The sequence below is a fragment of the Geospiza fortis genome, unplaced genomic scaffold, assembly GCF_000277835.1.
Source record: "Geospiza fortis unplaced genomic scaffold, GeoFor_1.0 scaffold54, whole genome shotgun sequence".
Classification (NCBI taxonomy): Eukaryota; Metazoa; Chordata; class Aves; order Passeriformes; family Thraupidae; genus Geospiza; species Geospiza fortis.
The window spans coordinates 12,414,487-12,434,419 of record NW_005054301.1 but is presented as its reverse complement, the minus strand read 5'-3'; the positions used below and the strand labels follow the sequence as shown (position 1 = coordinate 12,434,419).

Here is a 19,933-nt window from a genome sequence, read left to right as displayed (position 1 = left end):
GTAAGGATGTTTTTAAGGATTCTATACTCTTATTTAATTCTGGCCTTAGGTACATTCAGTGAAATCCTAGTAATGCCCCTTTCTGTAGCCTTGCTGAGGTAATTTCTATTAATAGTTTAAGGATATGAAAAATTAACTTTCAGAGGCTCAACATGCTCCAATCCTCACAAAATCATAGAGCAACACATCTCTGAATCTTGTGTTTCAGTTGCTGAAGGCTTTCCACAGCAATTGAATTTGCTTTTGAAGTGGTTGGAGAGTCTTTAAATAAAGCAGGAATTATTTCATAGCAATTTGTAATTTTATGTTTAGACACTTATGAAAACTGCTATGCTGTGCTTCTTAATCATGCAAAAATTATTTTGAGATGCTTTCTTTATAATACTTGGATACCTTTAAAATGTCTGAGGTGTCAGTTTTGGAGTGTTTGTAGAATTGAGCCTATGAAAACATTAATTGTTATTATATGTCTATATCATCAGTTGTAGATTTCTGAGTAAATAGAAGGAATGAACTCTCTCTTTTTTAAAATTTTTCCTATTCTTTATGTCTGTTTCACCTTATTGTTTTTCAACTGTGTGTCTTGATTCTCTTTTTACTGTTTCCCCCCTGTAAAGCCTGTTCTGAGGCTAAACTGCCTTTTTTCTCTGAGAACATCTGTTTTCTTATAGTACTTCCTGTGCTGGATTACCATATTCCTTTTAGTCAGGAATCTGCCAAAATAGTCTAAAGGAATCTTTTATAATATGTTGTATTTGGTCTGAAAGTACTCCAGAGCCAGGGAGCAATGTGTAATGTCAGTGTCTAGTGAGATTGTTCTGGGTTTTTTTCTTCCCCAGCCAACTCTGTTTTTCTTTATTTTGAAGTATTCTGATAAATTGTGTATTGATTTTTGTTTGGTTTTATTTTTGTGTGTGTGTGTGTGTTTGATTTTAGGTAGTGGGTCCACCTGGTACTGGAAAAACTGATGTAGCAGTCCAGATAATATCCAATCTTTATCATAATTTCCCAGAACAACGAACTCTAATAGTTACCCACTCTAATCAGGTAAAGTGTCAATCATGTGTGGAATTTTCCTGTAATTTCAGTGTAGAAGAGCAGTAGGTATTGAGATCAGTAGTTTGGGAATTGCATTTGTCTCCTAACAATGGAAACTTGAGTCAACTTACGTGCAGTTTTGCCAGTTTGATAACGAGAAATTAAATTTTTGAATTTCAGGTGTGTAGTTCTAAAGTATTTGTCTGAAGTTTTCAATGTGTTTAATTGGTTGGAGGTCAAAAATAAGAAAGTATTTTTGAAAAAGTATCATTTTAGTGAGGATTTATAGCCTGGAATAATACAGGCCAGTCTGCAATGGGTGGCAAGAGAGTGACAGTTGGGAGAAAGGATTGAGAACATGTCCATTGAGGAGAAAAAGAAGGAAATACTTTGAGGCAGATAGAAGACTTCTTACTAGACCAGACTTTAATGAAGACATTAACTTGAAATTGTACCCTGGGAAATTAACTGTATCTCAGCAGGGTACATTACCCATGCTTTGATGCTGCACTTTAAGATGTTTACGTCATTTGCAGCTGCAAGTGGAGCTTGTTCGTGTTTATTCTTATTTTCAAAACTTGATGATCCAGTGCTTACAAACTTGCTCCTTTGAAATAAACGAGTTAGTTGATAGTAAGCCACTAGAGAACTGAAGAGTTTAAGGTAGAAGATGTAGCACACCTAGAAGTTTAGTTAAGCAAAATTCAGTTATCCAAAATGGGATAGAGTCCCAGTACCTGACAGTCAGTACCAGATCATACTTCTCTCATGTACAGTAAAAGTTAAATTGTTTAATGTCATCATACAAAAATTGGTGTTTGTGAGACAGTTTTGTAAATTGATAGCTTTATCAACTAAGTTAACTATATGATAGAATTAAATTTTGAAATTGTAAAATCAAATGTAATTGTTGTATAAAGTATGCAAATAAAAGGGTGTTAATAGGCTAATTGTCTTGTTGTCAAGATTAGGAGTTTCAGTATTAACTTTGTTTTGTCAAAACAAAATTATTTTTGTTTGTTTCATTTATACTAAAATAGGCAAAATCTCTTACTTACTTACTTACTTACAAGTAATTCCTCCATTTTCCCCTGCAAGTGCCTCTGAACTTCTAAAATCTACCTTTTCTCCTGTTCTTGTCAATCTTTAGGCTTTGAACCAGCTGTTCGAAAAAATCATGGCATTAGACATTGATGAGCGTCACCTTCTGCGTCTGGGTCACGGAGAAGAGGAATTAGAGACAGAGAAAGATTTCAGCAGGTGAGGAAGGAGATGCTAATGATAAACTCCCTTGTATAAACATGGCAGCAAGATGTCTCTGTTGAATCCACTCTGCCTCCCATATGAAGGAGCTGGGGTGGACAAGTTTTACCCTTCTTATATTATTCAATCCCAGTAACACAGACTGCACTATTTTCCAGTACCAGGTTTAGTAATTTTGGTTCTTTCTCTGTACAGAAGCTGTGCTCCCTTGAGCATCTAAAGACAGTCAGTTCCTTTTTCACAAAATCAACTGCTTGAATAATAGATAATTATATATATTTTTTGGCCCTTATACCTTCCGTACAATTAATCTGTGAGAGAAATTAAAATAATGAGGTGGATTTTTAGAGCTACAGTTTTTTTGTTCAAATATGGTATCACTTCTGCTGTCATGGTGATTTTTGCATTAATAAACATGAAATTAAACTTTCTGCTTTAAATTCTTCTTGAACTTTGCTTAACATCAAAGTGGCTTATTTAATTGATAACACATTTTGAAGCATACATATGTAAGGAAAGCTATGAACTCCGTGTCAGTACAAAGACTTAAGAACCTGTTCTTCTAAATATTTGTATGTTTATCGTGCATTAGTCCAATTGACGTCAGTCGGATTACACACATTCATGAGTGTAAGCGGGGTATAATGGTCGTGCACTGGAAATATCTGAACTGTCCAGTACTGGATTATCATAGCAGTACTTTGACTTCAGAAGCTGTAGTAAAAATTATATATAGTCACTAGAAGCTGCCCACATATACATAGTTCAGTATTTAGTGAAATAAATACCTTGTGATTTTTGTCCTTTTAAATTGAATACTTTGACGTAGTCAAATTATTCCAGAAATTTGATAGCCAAAAGCTTACAGAATGATGCCATAGCAGATATTTATTTAGTAGTATCCATAGTTTAGTATATTCCTTGAATTGTAGCATTCATCATTAAAAGGAATTTTCTTTCTGACACTATGTTATCTGTTTTCACACTTTCTCCAGGTAACTCCAGACCTGTGGGATATTTGTGCAAGCACTATGAGTTCTGGCAGTTCAAAAGGGAGGGGTAAAGGTTGAGGAATATATTTGAAGGTGGGCTGCACTACTCTGAGAACTTTATTTCTCATTAGCTTAGCTGTGTGAATTGTTAGGGCTCTACTGATAAAAATAGTCAGCGTGTAACAAATTCTTAGGTTTTGGAACAGGGTTGTAGTTGTGACAGTGTTTTGGCAGGGTGCTGGGGTTTTCTGTGATCTCTCATTGTGATACTGGGATACTATTTTGAGTTTAATAAAAATTATTATTATGTATTACATATGTTATATGTAATCTGTTTTGTAGGTATGGAAGAGTCAATTATGTGCTGGCTCGAAGACTTGAACTTCTGCGAGAAGTTGGGCGATTACAAGAGAGTCTTGGAGTCCCAGGAGATGTATCTTACACTTGTGAAACAGCTGGCCACTTTTTCTTATACCAAGTAAGGACTGAAATACTTTTGCAGAGACTGTATGACCTAAATATGTTACGAAACACTGTGTAAAACATGCAATGAATTTTTCAGAGTCGAGAGTAAAAGCAAAAAGCATTTTCCTTGGTGATTCACAATACAGTAAGAGCTAAAGTTAAAATTGCAGCATGACTTGCTTGTGTTGCTATTGTTTTAAATCCTGCCTGCTGACTCACCAAGTCATTGCTGCCCTTCATGAATGCTGGCAAAGATTCTAACCTGAAGCTTCTCCTTCAGATAGAAAAATCTGTGGGCTGCTTTATCTTTTGGACAAGCATTAGAGCAGCTACTTGGTGGTCCTGATAGAGGAGGCGTTGATAGCATTAAATGCCAATGTGAAATCAAATGTACAGTGTACAAAATGGTATGTTGCATGTCCCTCATTTCTCCTCCATGTATTTTTCAGTGATGTGGTCTACATTTGCAATTAGTGTTGCATAAGGAGGTTTACAGACTGGTACTTAGGACTGAATGCACTTACTTGTGTATGTTTTTACAGAAGTTACTCTGGGCTAGCTTTAGTGTGGACCTTAACATTAAATTGACATTAGATGAAGAGTGCAAGGAGCACTGCTAGAGGTCATCTTCTGGTTCAGTTTCCTTCTAAATGAATCCCACTTGGTATTTCAATCACAGTAGTGTAAGTGGAGATAATAAAGAAGTTTACTTCTGTATTGGGTTTATGTGGCAAGGTTTTGGTAGCAGGTGGCTGTAGGAATGACCTTGGAGAAGAGGCCAGGGGCTGCCCTGTGCAGGACCCAGCCAGCTCGAGCAGACCCACTGCTGACCAAAGCTGAATCCACAGTGAAACTGGGGGTGCCACTGTGAAAACCTCTTTGAGAAGAGGTAAAAAACCAGCAGCAGCTGAGGGCAGAGAGGGAGGTGTGAGAAACAACCCCATATACCCAGGACAGAAGAAAATGAGGGGGCAGGAGGTGCTCCAGGCATCAGAGCACAGGTTCCCCATAGCTTGTGGAGACAGCCATGGTAAAGCAGGTTTTCCACCTGCAGCACCTGCAGTGGAGAGGCTGTGGCAGGGCAGATACCGACACTGCAGCCCATAGAGTTCCCCATGCTGAGCAGGTGGATGTATCCTGAAGGAAGAGGTAGCATGTCAGAATCCCATGCTGGAGCAGGGAAGAAGTGTGAATAGGAAGGGGTGGCAGAGATGTGGTGTTGTGAACTTGAATGACAGCACCATTATTTCTGTATTGCTCAGGGTAGGGAGGAGGTAAAAAAATTGACAATGAAATTAAGCTTGGGAGCAAAGAGGGAGTGGAGAAGAAAGATGGTTTTGGTTTTGTCTTTGTTGCTCATCATCTTGCTCTGTTTTTAATTTGCAATAAATGAAATTAATTTTCCTTGTTTTGTCTTGTGATGCTACTTGCTAAGCAATCTCCCAGCTTTTATCTCAACCCAAAAGCTTTTCTGTCTTAATTTCTCCCACTGCCCTGTTGAAGAGGGAGAGTGAGAGAAACTGGATGGGAGTCTAGCAGCCAGCCAAGCTCAACCCACCACAACTTCAAAAATGTCATTCTGACACAAGGTCAAATGCTACCTAAGACATACATTACTTCTGTGATAATTTTTTTAATGCTATGCTGCAAGCCTTTATATTGCCAAATACCTTATGATATAAACCCACCTTGCTTTGTCGTAGGTAATGTCTCGTTGGGAGGAGTATATCAGTAAAGTGAAGGTTAAAGGTGGAAAATCACCAGATGTTGCAGATGTCTCCAGTTTCTTTCCTTTTCACCAGTATTTTGCAAATGCTCCTCAACCAGTTTTCAAAGGCAAATCATATGAAGAAGATATGGAAATTGCTGAAGGGTGTTTTAGACATATTAAGAAAATATTCACTCAGCTTGAGGTAAGACATGTAACTGTTAAAAGGCAAGTGAATCTGGCTAATCTTGTAGAAAAATTACACAACTCCAAAATTCTCATTTTCCTTACATCCTAGAAGAAATATACATGTCTAGGCAGCTTCATTACCTTGCAAGGGGAGAATTTCCACCTTTGGGTAGAATAGATATGTCACACACTAGGGGCAAGGGTCTCTTTTAGTTGGATTGTGGGAAACAGCCATTCTGCATCCGTTTTCACTGATGAAGTTACAAGGATTGGTACACCTAGCACTGCTCCTCTGATCCTCACAGGGTCTTTGTATTTACAGTGAGTTGCCTTTAATCAGATAACCTAAAAGTAACAGATTGTCTTCTGGTTTTGCCAGAATTGCTTAAGAGGCCATTAAAAATTAGGATAAAGGTGACTTGTGATCATTTGATTATATTAACTGTAATGGTCTTTCTACTACTGAATTTGATGTCATGTTATGATGCAGTAAAGTAGGAAACAAGAAGATACAGTAAAAAAAAATTTTGGGGGATTCTGAGAGGGTTCCTCAGAATTACTTGAATATTTTTCTGTAAATTTATATGTACATACAGGTTGGAAAACTTCTTTCATAGTTTTTACAAGATTGTTTTTCAAAATACGCTAAGCCTAGAAACCACAATAAATTATTCAGATGCGATTGTTAACAGTACATACCCTCAGAATGTTCTTGTTTAATTATATCAAGAAGGCGGTCACATAGTTTGAGTGGATTAATTTTTTAAGTGATATTTTTTCCTATTCTGACTTTCAAGACTTTTCTTTTGTCCTCCATAGGAATTCAGAGCATTTGAGCTTCTCCGCAGTGGCCTGGATAGATCCAAATACCTGTTGGTGAAAGAAGCAAAAATCATTGCCATGACTTGTACTCATGCTGCTCTGAAACGACGGGACCTGGTTGAATTAGGTTTCAAAGTAATGACTATACTACTGCTACTGTAGTGCTTGATTTTGGTGTTGGTTCTCCCCTATTCCCCACCCCATACGAATCTTTTTATCTGCCCCAAATCTAGGCAGTTAGATTATTCAGAGTTGTGTTTTTTTACCTGTATGTTTCAATTTTTTTATTTTACTGAAGAAAAATATAACTTCTGTCAGTAAAAGATTAAATCACTTTTAAGTTACTGTATATACAAAAAATGGTAAATAATGCTTTTTTAAAAAAGTCAGTTTTGCCATATTACATGATAAACAGCAGTGATAGGATTAATAAAATAGAGGCAGAACTGGGTAGAAAAACATGGCTGTTACACCTTTGTTTACCTAAAAAATTAACAATTTGAGGAAAAAGAACTATGATGTAATGCTGTTTCACTCTGCAGTGGTAACTATAACTATTAATTTAGTGCAGTCTTTTATTCTGAGAAAAGCCAGTCACCAGTACTTCTTTCAGTATTATTTTGCACCGATCATGTACTGTATCGGATCACAAAATGGCTCCTCTTCAGCTTCAGTGCAGAGATACCAAATTAGTTTGCTCCGCTGCAGAAAACTTTTCTCTTGTGGTTATGGCATATAGGAAGCGTGTAATGTAATTCTGTCATGGATTCCTTCTATGTATAAGCCCTGACAGGTACAGAGAGATCTGCCATTGGTGTAGTAGGACTTCACCTCTTTGGTAATGCTGTTATTTTGCCTATAAGGTGAAATCTTGCTGTAACTGTCCCACCTGGCAAAATCTGAGCAAGTAATAGATAATTTATTTTGGTAGGCTGAATAAATGCATTTGATTGTGTTACTGTGTTTATGGATATCTCTGTACTTTTTTTTTCTCAGTATGACAACATCTTAATGGAAGAGTCTGCTCAGATTCTGGAGATAGAAACCTTTATACCTCTCCTGTTGCAGGTTAGACTTGAAACATAAAAGATCTTAAAAAGATAAAAAAGTCTCTGTGCTCTTGAACAGTATTGAATATTAAAAATATCATGTGCAGAAAGTAACCCAGAACTGATATTTGCTAGTAAGACCTTTCACATTGATTTGACTGATTTGATTTTTAATTATGAAATTATTTTATGCAATGAAGTAAGCATCTTATTTTTTTCAAATATTTAAATGAGCGTTGAATAACCAGCTGCATCTGGCAGGTGAGGGAAAATAATTATATGTGAGCAATGCCGAAACTGAAGAGTTTGTATCATTAGACCATTTCACCATAGAGGCATATTATGGGGGATATTCCGTGAGTTTATTTATGTGAGGCATCCATATAGTCCTTGAAAATTGAGTGGGTTTTAATTTTAACAAAACCTAAGGATCTAGCCTTCCAGAGTGGCAGTACTTGATTTCTTTATTTGCAATTCATTCAGAAATTTTTAAAAACAGAATTTTGGGGGGCATCTTTGTCCAAGATTTAAATGGCTGATACATACAGAAAACTATATAGAATGTTTCATCATCTGCAAAGAAGAAACTTCTGGGAGTGAGTAAAAAAAAGACAGTAAGCTTTGGGTTTTTGTGGGGTTTTTTTATTCTTGCTAATAAAAATTATTTCCATCCTCTTTCTAAGGCATTTTCAGGCTTGAGGGATTGGACAGTCCAGAGTTCAGTTTTCTTTCCTTGCTGTCTGATCAGAAACTGCTTCAGTGCTCTTCCACTTCAAGTGGCAGGAAAAGGAGCTTTATGCTCTGTCTCAAATAGTGTTCCCATGAAGAAAGGGAATTATCACAGGAGTGTGTAATGAGGATCTGACAGCTGGAAGTCTCCAGGATGCTAATTGTGAAGAGCATTCAGTCCAAGAGCCAAGATGGGAATTAGTTAGGGGCACATCCTGGTCATGGAAGAGGCTATTTGAGAATTACAGAAGTAAGCATGAACTACAGAGACACTTGAAAGGCAGGTTCAGTGTTGCTTCAGACATCTGAACACTAAAACCTGTTTCAGATGCTTCATATTCACGACCTCAGAATCCAAAAATAAAGTTCAGGGGACAGTTCTGGGTTAACTGCTATTACTATGAAGTAGTCAGGGGTTTTGGCCTTTAAAGCAATATAATAGGATCTTTATTCTGATATTTCTCTGCTAATTTTAGTAGATAAAGATACTTGTTTTATAAGAAAAGAGACTTTATTTACAGTTCTACTCTCTGATTGGATGGAAGCTAGCAGTCTTTAAAAAGACTGAAGTTCAGTGTAGCTTAAAAACAAATGTTGAAGGGCTAAGACAAAGGCAGACAATCTCACTCTTACTGTGTGTTGAGTGCCTTGATTATATTGTAATGGTTGCAATGGTGTAACTGTTCAATTCTAGAACCCCCAGGATGGATTCAGTCGTTTGAAGCGGTGGATTATGATTGGTGACCATCATCAGTTGCCACCAGTTATTAAGAACATGGCTTTTCAGAAGTACTCCAACATGGAACAGTCGCTTTTTACACGGTTTGTTCGTGTTGGAGTGCCAACTGTTGACTTGGATGCACAAGGAAGAGCTAGAGCAAGGTAAGGCAAGAAATCCTTTGTCTAGCTTGTAAGAAAGTAACAAGTTAGAAATGAGAAGAGCACACACACCTAGGGAAGCTGGTTTTTATTGTTAGGACAGGAGTTTGCAAAACTGGAATTTGGTTCCATTAATTTTAGCTTAGACTAGGAAGGCAGATTTTACTTCTCTGAAATGCAATCAGATTATTTCTTCATTGTTATTGTTATATAGTAGTACTCCGCTGTTGCATGAATACTTTAATGAAAATTATATTTAAAGGTACTTACTCGTCTTAAGTGTTCAGTGTTTTTTACAAATGAAACTGCAGAAGCTTTCTTTGCTAAACTAACATTTAGTATATTCAAAGTTAAATAAAAATCTGATTTATTTAACATTGAATATATAATAATTCCCTTAAAGACTGTAAAAGACTGTTTTTCTGTAGTATTTCAGGAGAGATGCATCCAGAGATTGGGCACATTCAGGTTGTTCTTATTATAAAAAAGGTTTTTTGTTCTTATACAGGAGATGCTGCGACTCTGTAGTGTAATAGCTTTTCTTTTTTATCTATGTATTTGTCATTTCACTGTGGTAATTTAAATACCAGATTTATTGATTGTGTACATTGCATATTTGTGTCATGTTAAGAAGGAAAAATAGCACCAAATAAGAGAAAATTACTCCATATAAAATCTTGCTACTCTAAGTTTAGTTCTAAATCTTTATTTTAGGCATAAAGTGTAGTCAGCAATATAAAGGATAACTTCAATTTTTTCACGTAGGAAACGTTTGGAATCTGGAATATTATTTTCTAGTCTTATGAATGACAGTTCAATATGATTTTTAAAATTAAGATTTTATCTGAATGTGCTGGTGAATGAAGTTTATTTTTCAAAATCTTAGTGAACTTCTTAGTGATAAGAGAGCAAAAGTTCTTAGCTTTGCAAGTAATTTCTTGATCAAGAAATTACTTCCTATGCTTTGTCTTTTGTGATCACAGGTAGTTTCCCTATGAGCTATCTGCTTCTTAATCTTGTCTGGATATTATTTGGCATTTGTGAATGAGGCATTTTGTTAGTATTACTGTCCCTAGAAATATCAGGAATCATTCAGAATTAGGTAGATTTTGTTTGTTTCCATTCATGTCTCGTGTTAATACTAGGCAATACACAAAATAAATAAGGAAATCAATTTCTTTTTACTGTAAGAAGCTTTACCGCAGTTAACGCAGAAAATACTACTTTCCTTATTCCTTCTGTTTTGTAAAGAAGGACTAATATTCCTTAAGTTTTGTTACCCATGAAAGTTTTCGCTAGAATTCTCACAAAATCTGTAGCTTGATCGGGAGGAACAGACTTAAACCCAAGTGTGCCACATTGACATGACATCTGAAGTTTTCAGTGAGAGAGAACAAAACAGAATCACGACCTAAAAATAATGTTGCTGGATAGATTGTTCGGGTGTGTTCATTTATATATGTACGGGCTGCCTAGCAGAATTACTCTTTTCACTGAAAACCTACAGAAGCTCTGATCTCGTATGCATGTAAATTCTCTTGGATGAGTAGAAGAGCCTGCTGTAGCTCACTCTGTGTGCTTTGTTTCTGTGTGGTTTTGAACAGTTTGTGTAACCTCTACAACTGGCGCTACAAGAACCTGGGTAACCTGCCTCACGTGCAGCTTCTGCCAGAGTTCAGAACAGCCAATGCTGGCTTTTTGTATGACTTCCAGCTTATAAATGTAGAAGACTTCAACGGTGTAGGAGAGTCTGAACCCAATCCTTATTTCTATCAGGTAAGGGAAGTACTACATGTGTTATTAATTAACTTGAAGAGTGCTTGTTAGATCTGCAATGAAGACAGACTATCAAAAACAGTAAACTGACATTCAGTTCATGTTCTCTGATAATTGAGTCATATGTATGATTTTTTCCTCCTCTTAATGAAATTTGAATGTTGAAAATGAAAATATGGTGTTGGAGCTTTTGCTCAGTGAATTACTTTGTTTTCTCATTGTTAAGGGAGGGATGAGACTTGGTGTAATTCATTACAAAATGTAATTTTGACCTAAGGCAAATTAAAATCCATTGTAATTCAGCTGTACAATGATAGTGGAAAAACTATAGCACTTCCCCTGAACACAAAGAATTGAAGTTTGCTTGGTTGCTCCTACCTGAGTTTGAAGAGTCACTGTGTTATTTATTCTATAGGTAGGAATGCTAAAATGCCCATTCATTAAAAAATAAAACAGTACTGCTAGTAATATACATAAGAGGCGTAGGGACATTGAGGGTGAAGTAAATTGCCAAAAACCTTAATTTTGGAATTTCTAAACTCACAACTAAATTTTGGAATTAAGCCATCATCAACAGTCTCTATTTCTCTTAAATTAAGAAAACATTTTATGCTTGTAATGAGATACTTATATTTTCAGTTGTTTTATTTTTCTTGTTTTAAAAACCGGTGAAACAAACTATGGTGCGCAAAATAGCAAACTTGGACTTTGGAAAAATTGGAGCTGGAGTGATGTGCAAGTTAAGGAGTTTAATTCAAACATGGAGTTAACACCTTGTATTTCACTTAATATTATGGAAAGCAAACAATATACTTTATGATGATAATATTCATGTTCATTTTTCCCTCTGAAGATCAGTGAGACACATGTGAATCTCTGTTTTTAAAAAGGTATGAAATATATTCGTAGGTTTTGCTTGGGTTCTTCTCAATACTTTTTCAGTATAAATTAGTGTGCTACTAGAGAAGAAAGCAAAGGTTAATCATAATCCACTTTATCCCATTGCTAGATTGAGGACAGAATTGCTTGGAGATACTATTTTGGTTTTGTTTTTGAAACTCTAACATGCAAGTAGTAAAAAGTTGTCCAGTGGAACACAAACAGCTGAAAGGAGTGCCTCATAATTGAGAGTGTGAGCACTGCTTTAAACCACTCTTTGGCTAAAGAAGATTAAGAACACTGCCATGAAGACATAGAACACACTTCTTATTATATCAATACTCTCATGTGCACACTCTTCTAATACTTCCTACCATTACTTTTTTTTTTTTTGGTGATCTTAATAATTGAAAGATATTTAGCAGAGTATGTTGGTGGCATTCAAGGTTTTTCATGAGATGAGAGATTATTGTCATGTATAATTCTCTTTGTGAATTTGGGCTTTTCTTTCCAGAGTTAAAGGGGATTAAAATTTGTAGAATAGCTTTACACCCACAGGTGTTTGATATGCCTGGCAACTGCATTTTCCAAGTAATGCAGAGCCCACTTAGTAAGAAAAAATAAATGAGGCTGGTATGTCCAGCCTATTCAAACATACGCCAAGTGGGGATAAAATTCCTTGTATAAATAGAGCAGGAGTAAATGTCACCATTTGAGAACAACTTTTTAACCTGAAAGATAATTTTTATTGACAGAAAATGGATTTAAATAGCCTATGAATAACATCAGTCTTGAAATAGAACAAAGCTTCCCATAGCCAGAAGAGTGGTACTTTGGGACAGACTCATAAAGTAATGACAGAGAGAGAAAGTTACAATATACAAAATAACAGCTGGTAATTTGTAATTGAATAGGATGGCCTGCAGTGGAAATAACTGGATTTAATAGTCCAGAGGTCTGTCTCCTAATTAATACTTAAAAGGACTTTATTTATACTAGTGCAACTAGTTCTTACTTTCAGTTTACTGGGGAGTGAGTCATTGCACCTTTTCTGAGTAAATATTGTGAAGTTTCAATCAATGACTAACAATAATATTGATGTAGATATTTTTAACAGTTGTCTGAAAAGGAATGAGACTGAAGGTATTAAACCTACTTGTGGTTCTTTCATTCTTTCAAAGTGGCTTGTCTGAAGTGAGCAAACAATCATCAGATCTAGGGACATTTCTCTCAGCACTAAAATATTTTTCTAAATACCAGACAATGTCACAGGTGTTATTCTTTGTAACGTTACAAGATGAGTAACCCTTTTTTTGTCTTTTTTTGTCATTTTTTTTCTCTTACTTTAATCTTCAGAATCTTGGTGAGGCAGAGTATGTTGTGGCAGTCTTCATGTATATGTGCCTGCTTGGTTATCCTGCAGACAGGATAAGTATCCTGACAACATATAATGGACAGAAACACCTGATCCGTGATGTCATTAATCAGCGATGTGGAAACAATCCTCTGATTGGAAGGCCAAACAAGGTGACTTTGAAAATGTATCAGTCATTGCAGTAGTTCTGGTTTCTGTTGTCATATTTTTCTATTGTCATATTGTCAGTTGTCAATTTCTGGTTTTCAAATTGTCATATGGCAAATCAGGTTAATTTAAGCTATACTTATACAGGTATCTGTGGAAGTATTTTGTCTTTAATCGCGTATTTATGAACCTATATTCTATGGAATTTCATAGATTAGTGCCCTTGTTTTTGCCTGTTGATAATTTGACAGAGTGAAGTTGATGACGGCGAAAAGACTATAGGCTGTGTGGGACAGAATAACTCTTTTTTTTATAATTTGTATTTTTTATCACAAATGATAAAAAATAACATCATTCCCCAAAATCGCATCATTAGAAAGATCCACCCAAGGTAGAAATTATTTGATAGAATGTATGATCATGAATCTGAAGAAACACATAAAGAATATAGTTATAAATATCTGGTGCTAATTCTGCAGGTTAAAACTATTGTACAAAGCTAATGGCTTTCCATAATCTTTTGGTATTAGCACCTCACTTCTCTGTCCAAATTTAAACAAAAAGAAGTAAAAGAAACAGTATACAGTCAGAGACAAAAGCTCCTCCCAAGGTATTCCAGAAAAAAACCCAGGCTTTTTGTTAGAGGCCAGCTAAATCAGTTAAAGAATTTTCTCTTTGTGTTTACTGCAATCTCAGTCCAAAGTCAATGTTAAAATTTTGGTGCCATGTTTTAATTGAAATGGCAAGGATTAACCTATAGAGTTTTTTCCTTATTTTTTGATTCTCTAGGTAACAACTGTGGACAGGTTTCAAGGCCAGCAGAACGATTACATTCTGCTTTCCCTAGTGCGTACCAAAGCTGTAGGCCACCTTAGGTATGTAAGAACATCTTCCTGTGATGCCATAGCAGTACTTGTACTCTGTATCAGATACAGAAATGTTTATATTACATTATACAAAAAATCCTATTGTATGAGTGTGTGGTAGAAATTAAGTTCTATGCTAATGCTGTGTATATAATGAAGTTCAGACAGACTTAATTTTATAACTGTCTGGTACCCTCTTCTCAAATACTTTATCCTTTGGTAATGGCTCTTACCCTATAATTAGTTTATATTGCTGCAGATGGGCTGTTCTTGGTTTCACCCTAGTAGAATGATAGGACTGTAGTACTGTTGAGCAAATGCAGGCTTAAATTTTCTCATAGATCCTTTCCTGTAATGAAGATTTTATTTTGCATCAGAAGTGTTTGATCATTGCATAAGTTGCATTATTGTGTGTAGTTTTAAATGTTTTCACTTTTGGTTTGTCTAATCTTAGGTAGATAGATGAGTTATCAAATTCATCTTTTCTTGTTTAGATAAAGAAATGCTATTGGGATTTTCTTCTCAATGTTTACTCTCAACTTTTGAGGTGCAGGAAAACGGTAGAGGGTGGTTTTTTCATAGTGGTATTGGTACATTGAACCAATATATTTATGTTTCTGTATAATGGTACTAGGATTTGCTAGTTACTGGAACAATGTGTAGGGGAAAAAACTAAAGACAAGATAGTACTTGGGCAGGTGATTTTATATTTCTTTTAATTAAGACTCCTGTGTATGTCTACTTATTTTTATTGCAAATGTGTCATCAGTAGAAAATAACATTGGATTTTATTTTCTGAAGGGATGTCCGACGATTAGTCGTTGCCATGTCAAGAGCCAGACTTGGACTTTATATCTTTGCAAGGGTATCACTATTTCAGAACTGTTTTGAGCTAACTCCAGCTTTCAGCCAACTCACAGCTCGACCACTTCACCTCCATATTGTTCCCGCAGAATGTTTTCCAACGGCAAGACAGGTAGGAGCAGCTGCGCTGGATTTTGGTATCTGTAATGGGTGTTTGTGTTTGCACACTTTTTTTGAGTGGTGAAAGAGGTGAAACTGTTTTCTCTGCTAGACTGGTGCATCTGCTTCTTGGCTTTGGACCAAGATGCCCAGGGAAATGATGGAATCACCATCCCTGGAAGTATTTAAAAAAAGGTGTGGATGTGGCAGTTGAGGGTATGGTTTAGTGGTGAACTCAACAGTGCCACTTGATGATTGGATTTTGTTGATACTAGAGGTCTTTTCCAACCTTAATGATTCTGTGAGTCTACAAATAACTCCTTGGAGTTATCTTTTGTCATGATACACACCAGATGTTTCCACAAAAGTTAATTATCAGTATAATTTAATTATCAGTAGCTGTTGTGCCTGCTTTTTCCTGAATTCTGCCTGTCTGAATGATTTAGTATTCTTCTTTTTGTGAGCAAAATAGTTTTTTAGTTCTTACATGTTTTTGGTCTTGTTATGAAACAAAATTATGTTATTTCTCAAGTGAAGCTACATAAAGATACTAATTTCTCACTTAAATAGGTAAAATTACATGTAACCGAGTAACTCAGGATTACAATTTTTTTTCTCTTAAAATTGGTTTCAATATCATGAGAGTTTTGCTGAGATAGGTTCATAAGTTTTGCTGAGATAGGTTCATAAGTACAAAAACCTAATTTGTAATACTGCACTAGATCTTTAGGGGAAAGGTTCGTGTTGAGAATCTAAGCACAGGGCACACAGCAGGATGCTAAATGAAGACACAAAGGAGCATATCTGCTCTGCTTTCTGAAGCTTTGAGAAGGGATGCCTGCATGCACCCAAAACTTGGTTACAGCTCCTTCTCTGGTCTTAAATGCTGTTGACAAGTTTGGGAGGGAGCCCTTTCAGTTGAAACTTTCAGATCAACTGTGCAACAAGAATGCAACAAGCGTGGTCAGTGAGTGTGAGCAAGGAGCTGGGCTGTGACAGGCAAGAGGCTAAATCCTAATCTGATCATAAACAATTTGTGCCTTTAATATATTAAATTACTCGAGTCCAAAATGTACTTCATGGACAGAATCCAGCCGCTTCTTTTGAAGTTTCTTCTTCAGGCTGCAGTATCATGATTGGTCCAGTTCCCCAAAATGTAAGACCTATGCTTCCTAACTTTCCAAAGAATTCACCAATTCTTTTTTTTCTTTGAAAAGCATTATTTAATTTCTTGGGGCTTTTGACTTCTAATATAGTTAAATAACCTCTGAATTGTGGTTGTTTTGCTTTATTTGCTGAATGTCAATGTTTTTCCCCTTCCTTAGAATGGAGAAAGACCAGCTCACCAAATACATGTTATTAAGAACATGCCTCAAATGGCTAACTTTGTGTACAATATGTATATGCACATGATACAGAGTACACGCCACCATCAACAGGTAAGGAACTTCTGTTTTGGAATGCATTTAAAATAAATAATTTTTTTGTAAATGGCATGAAAACTGTTGAGATTTGAGTCTGTTTCTGTTATATTTAAAATTCAAGAAGTGTTCGTGACTGAAAGAATATTAAGGTCCTGTAAAATGTTGCTGTAGCAAAAGTTATATCTTCTAGTAGTTAAAGCCCCAGTTTAAGGACCCAAACGTATCAGTAATTGATGACAAGTGCATTGATGGCTCTGTCTGGGCCAAAAATGCTGTTCATTAATACTAAAGAACTAGCTTGTCTGGTGCTAATTTGAGGGAGACTTGTGTCTTACATTTCAGGTAAGTGTGGGATTTCAGCTAGTTGGATTATAACACCAGTGCATGATGTAGTAATGTTTTATAAGGGAAACACCAGATCATGTCTTGAAACCATTTTGATCCTGTTGAATCTCCCTATTATCCAGATTGGTTTGCAACTGTAGTGTTTTTTGTTCTGGAGCAATTTTTTTCAGCCATATTTCAACATCAATGAGAATTGCATGGGGTTGGAAGCAGTTGTAGACACTTCTGTACCTAGTTTTGTCACTGTTTAATCCCTGAAGCAGAATTCAGAACCCATCAGAAAGTCTTAGTAGTCTCATGTAAGTGAGTGGAGAATTGAGGTAGCTTAGATAGTGTGCTGAGCAGAAAGCTGCCTTTAGCATACTTGGAGCTATAAAGCCTAGAAGTAGTTAAACCAAAAGGGAATGGTCTTAAATGCTCCCCCTTAACTGCATCAGCTTTCACACAGTGTCTAGGGTCTGTCATCTTTATATTACCTGTCATCTTTATATTACCTACATCTTTCTATTATTCTCATATATTATATAACACCTATATATTATATTACCTATAATTTATTCTTTCCTGGTACTCTGAATTTCCCTTACTGGTTTTTGCTCTTCTGAAAGATTTCTGAAAGTGGACAAAATTGATGTAAAAGGACATTGCTTTCTCTGTATTAGCTGACTGTGGGAACAGAATGTGAACATGACTGTCCTTGAACAGATAGTCTGAGAGATCTAGGTCCTGTTTTTTAGTGCAGGGATGTCTCTGTCACATCCTCTTCCTTTTTTCCTTCCATGTTTCATCTAATATGGAACAGTGTAATCAGCAGAGATCAGAACCCAAAACTAACTGAATGTCAGACTTTCCGAAAATTTATTTTTCTCTGCAGTTCTTACCCAGTAACTTCTGGATTTTATTTTTATTTTTGAGAGAAATCTTCAGCCAAATTTGAAGTGTTTTGTTACCCAGAAAAATCCTTTTCCAGGCTGTCTGAACAGAGAGGATACTTCTCACTATTTTGAAGAAATGCTGTAATTACCTGTGTGCTATAAAAAAGGGGATATACAAAGAGGACACTACTAGAATTTCTTCTTACTGTAATTTTTTTTTATAGTAGTGAAGTAAACCCACACTGTTTTTTTAGAAAACCAGTCCTATAAGCACCTGACAAGAATTGCTTTGAAGCTAATTTGTCTAATATAGTTGGTGATCTTTGGTTGGGAACTACACTTTCCTGTGTACAGGTGAATATAGAGACCAGTCTGATAACTTCAAGGTCTATAGAAAATGGTTTTTATATCTCTGCTGGTAATCATAATTGATTTGTAGATTTGCCTATGCAAATTTGTAATATTAGTGTCATCTAATTGAAAGTAAAACTTCACTGTAATTAAGCACCTCATTTGTCATGTGATACAAAGTTGCTTTTTGAGCAAAACAAATGGTCAAGTTTTTCAAGATTGCATTTCATTAAAATGATCCAAAGTATTCTAAAGGAATATCCATCATGTCATTGAATAATGTCAGGCTGCAAGAAGTGTGAGTGCTTCTGTTCAGCCTCCAGTTGTATAGCATTCATCCATACTCATCAGCTCAATGTATTCCTGGTATTTTTTGTCCACTTGTGTTACTTGGCTATGATTCCAGCCTATAAGGTTTTACAAACTATTTCTTTGGTAAGCAGAACACTGTGAATACATGAAATTACGTTTTCAGAAGTATTGTGTGAAAATATTTAAGCATTGTTTAACTGTTAGTGAAACTCGAATTGTGTAAGTACAGATAACATTCACATACTATTTTATAAGATGCTGCCAGGGGAAATTATGGATATGAGTTGTTAAAGACAGGCCTGTTGAAGGCATCAAAAACCAAGTTAAACATATCTTGGAATTTGAAATGGTGACAGACGAGATTTGGGTAGAAATATGCATATTGCTCCAAGTAGGGATTTACCATAACCCTATTACTTGTCTGAGTGTTTGAGACAATGAAATGTGTTTTCTGTCCTTAAATTGGAAGTCCTGAGATTTTTTACACCCTCTTAAAAAAAAAAATGTATCTAAGATGACTATATTGTGACCATTATGCTAATTCTTTTTATATATAGGTGTGAATTGCTTACAAATCATTATGACTTCTAAATTTTAAGTGTTTGTTGTTAATTTGTTATCTAATGCAAAATTCTAAATATGAGATGAGCAGTTCAAGCTAAAGTGTAAAAACTTAAAATCCTTCCTTTTTCAATCATCCAGCATTTACTGCCCCCACCTGCCATGATTGAAGAACCAGAACCGACACCAACTGGAGAGACTGAAGCAGAAGGTGAAGTTCAGGGCATGCAGGAAGATGCAGCAGAAGAAAGTGAAGTAGTGGAAGAAATGATGAAGGAAGGAGAATTGAATGTGGATGAAATTGATGAACATCGAAAAATGCCAGAACACCCTGGAAGAGACAGTGATAGTGGAGACAGTGAACCTGAGAATGAGACTGAAAAGTGATTGATGGAATACTTTTCCTTAATGCATTTTGGGAAATTGGCAGGGAAAAGAGCAGTTGGAAAAATAATTGCTATTTTTACATCGACTTTCATTAAATGGTTGCCTCTGTAATACCTGGTTGGTATATTTTTCAATGAATACTTTGTGGACAAGCAAGGTATTTGGCAAACATTCTACTGAGTTCTTATCACTATTGGTAATGTAATTTGTTTAATGGTCTCAAATTATATGCATTTTCCTTTTTTATAAGTTCAGTAAAGATGCTTTTTATACCAATTTTGAATATTTGACTCTTAATTCAGTCACCCACTAAACCTCACTAGGTATATTCAGTATTGGTCAGACATGGCTTATGGTTTCCTTAGTATTTTTCCATGGAGAATTCCTTATGCAGAGCTGTGCTTGTGTACACTGAGATGGTATTTTAGGCATAGGCTCAAGTTCATTAAGATATCTGATTGTATGTCTGAGAAATGTGAATTGTCATGGGACTTGGAAGTGATCAAAAGCTTTATTGAATTTTGACCTTATTGGATTC

The 19,933-nt window shown here is 35.8% G+C and overlaps 1 protein-coding gene across 1 annotated transcript in view; it reads left to right on the top strand.

The window, feature by feature from the left end:
- Positions 1–19,671, top strand: part of AQR (aquarius intron-binding spliceosomal factor) — a 46,351-nt gene extending 26,680 nt beyond the window's left edge. Inside the window, exons 23-35 of the mRNA XM_031064730.1 lie at positions 937–1,047; positions 2,189–2,298; positions 3,636–3,771; positions 5,462–5,671; positions 6,475–6,612; positions 7,474–7,545; positions 8,950–9,137; positions 10,739–10,910; positions 13,146–13,316; positions 14,101–14,186; positions 14,979–15,153; positions 16,466–16,579; positions 19,150–19,671. Coding sequence (XP_030920590.1) covers positions 937–1,047; positions 2,189–2,298; positions 3,636–3,771; positions 5,462–5,671; positions 6,475–6,612; positions 7,474–7,545; positions 8,950–9,137; positions 10,739–10,910; positions 13,146–13,316; positions 14,101–14,186; positions 14,979–15,153; positions 16,466–16,579; positions 19,150–19,395 — 1,929 coding nt within the window. The 3' untranslated portion in view covers positions 19,396–19,671. The remainder of the gene's footprint in view (positions 1–936; positions 1,048–2,188; positions 2,299–3,635; positions 3,772–5,461; positions 5,672–6,474; positions 6,613–7,473; positions 7,546–8,949; positions 9,138–10,738; positions 10,911–13,145; positions 13,317–14,100; positions 14,187–14,978; positions 15,154–16,465; positions 16,580–19,149) is intronic.
- The last annotated feature ends 262 nt before the right edge of the window (positions 19,672–19,933 follow it).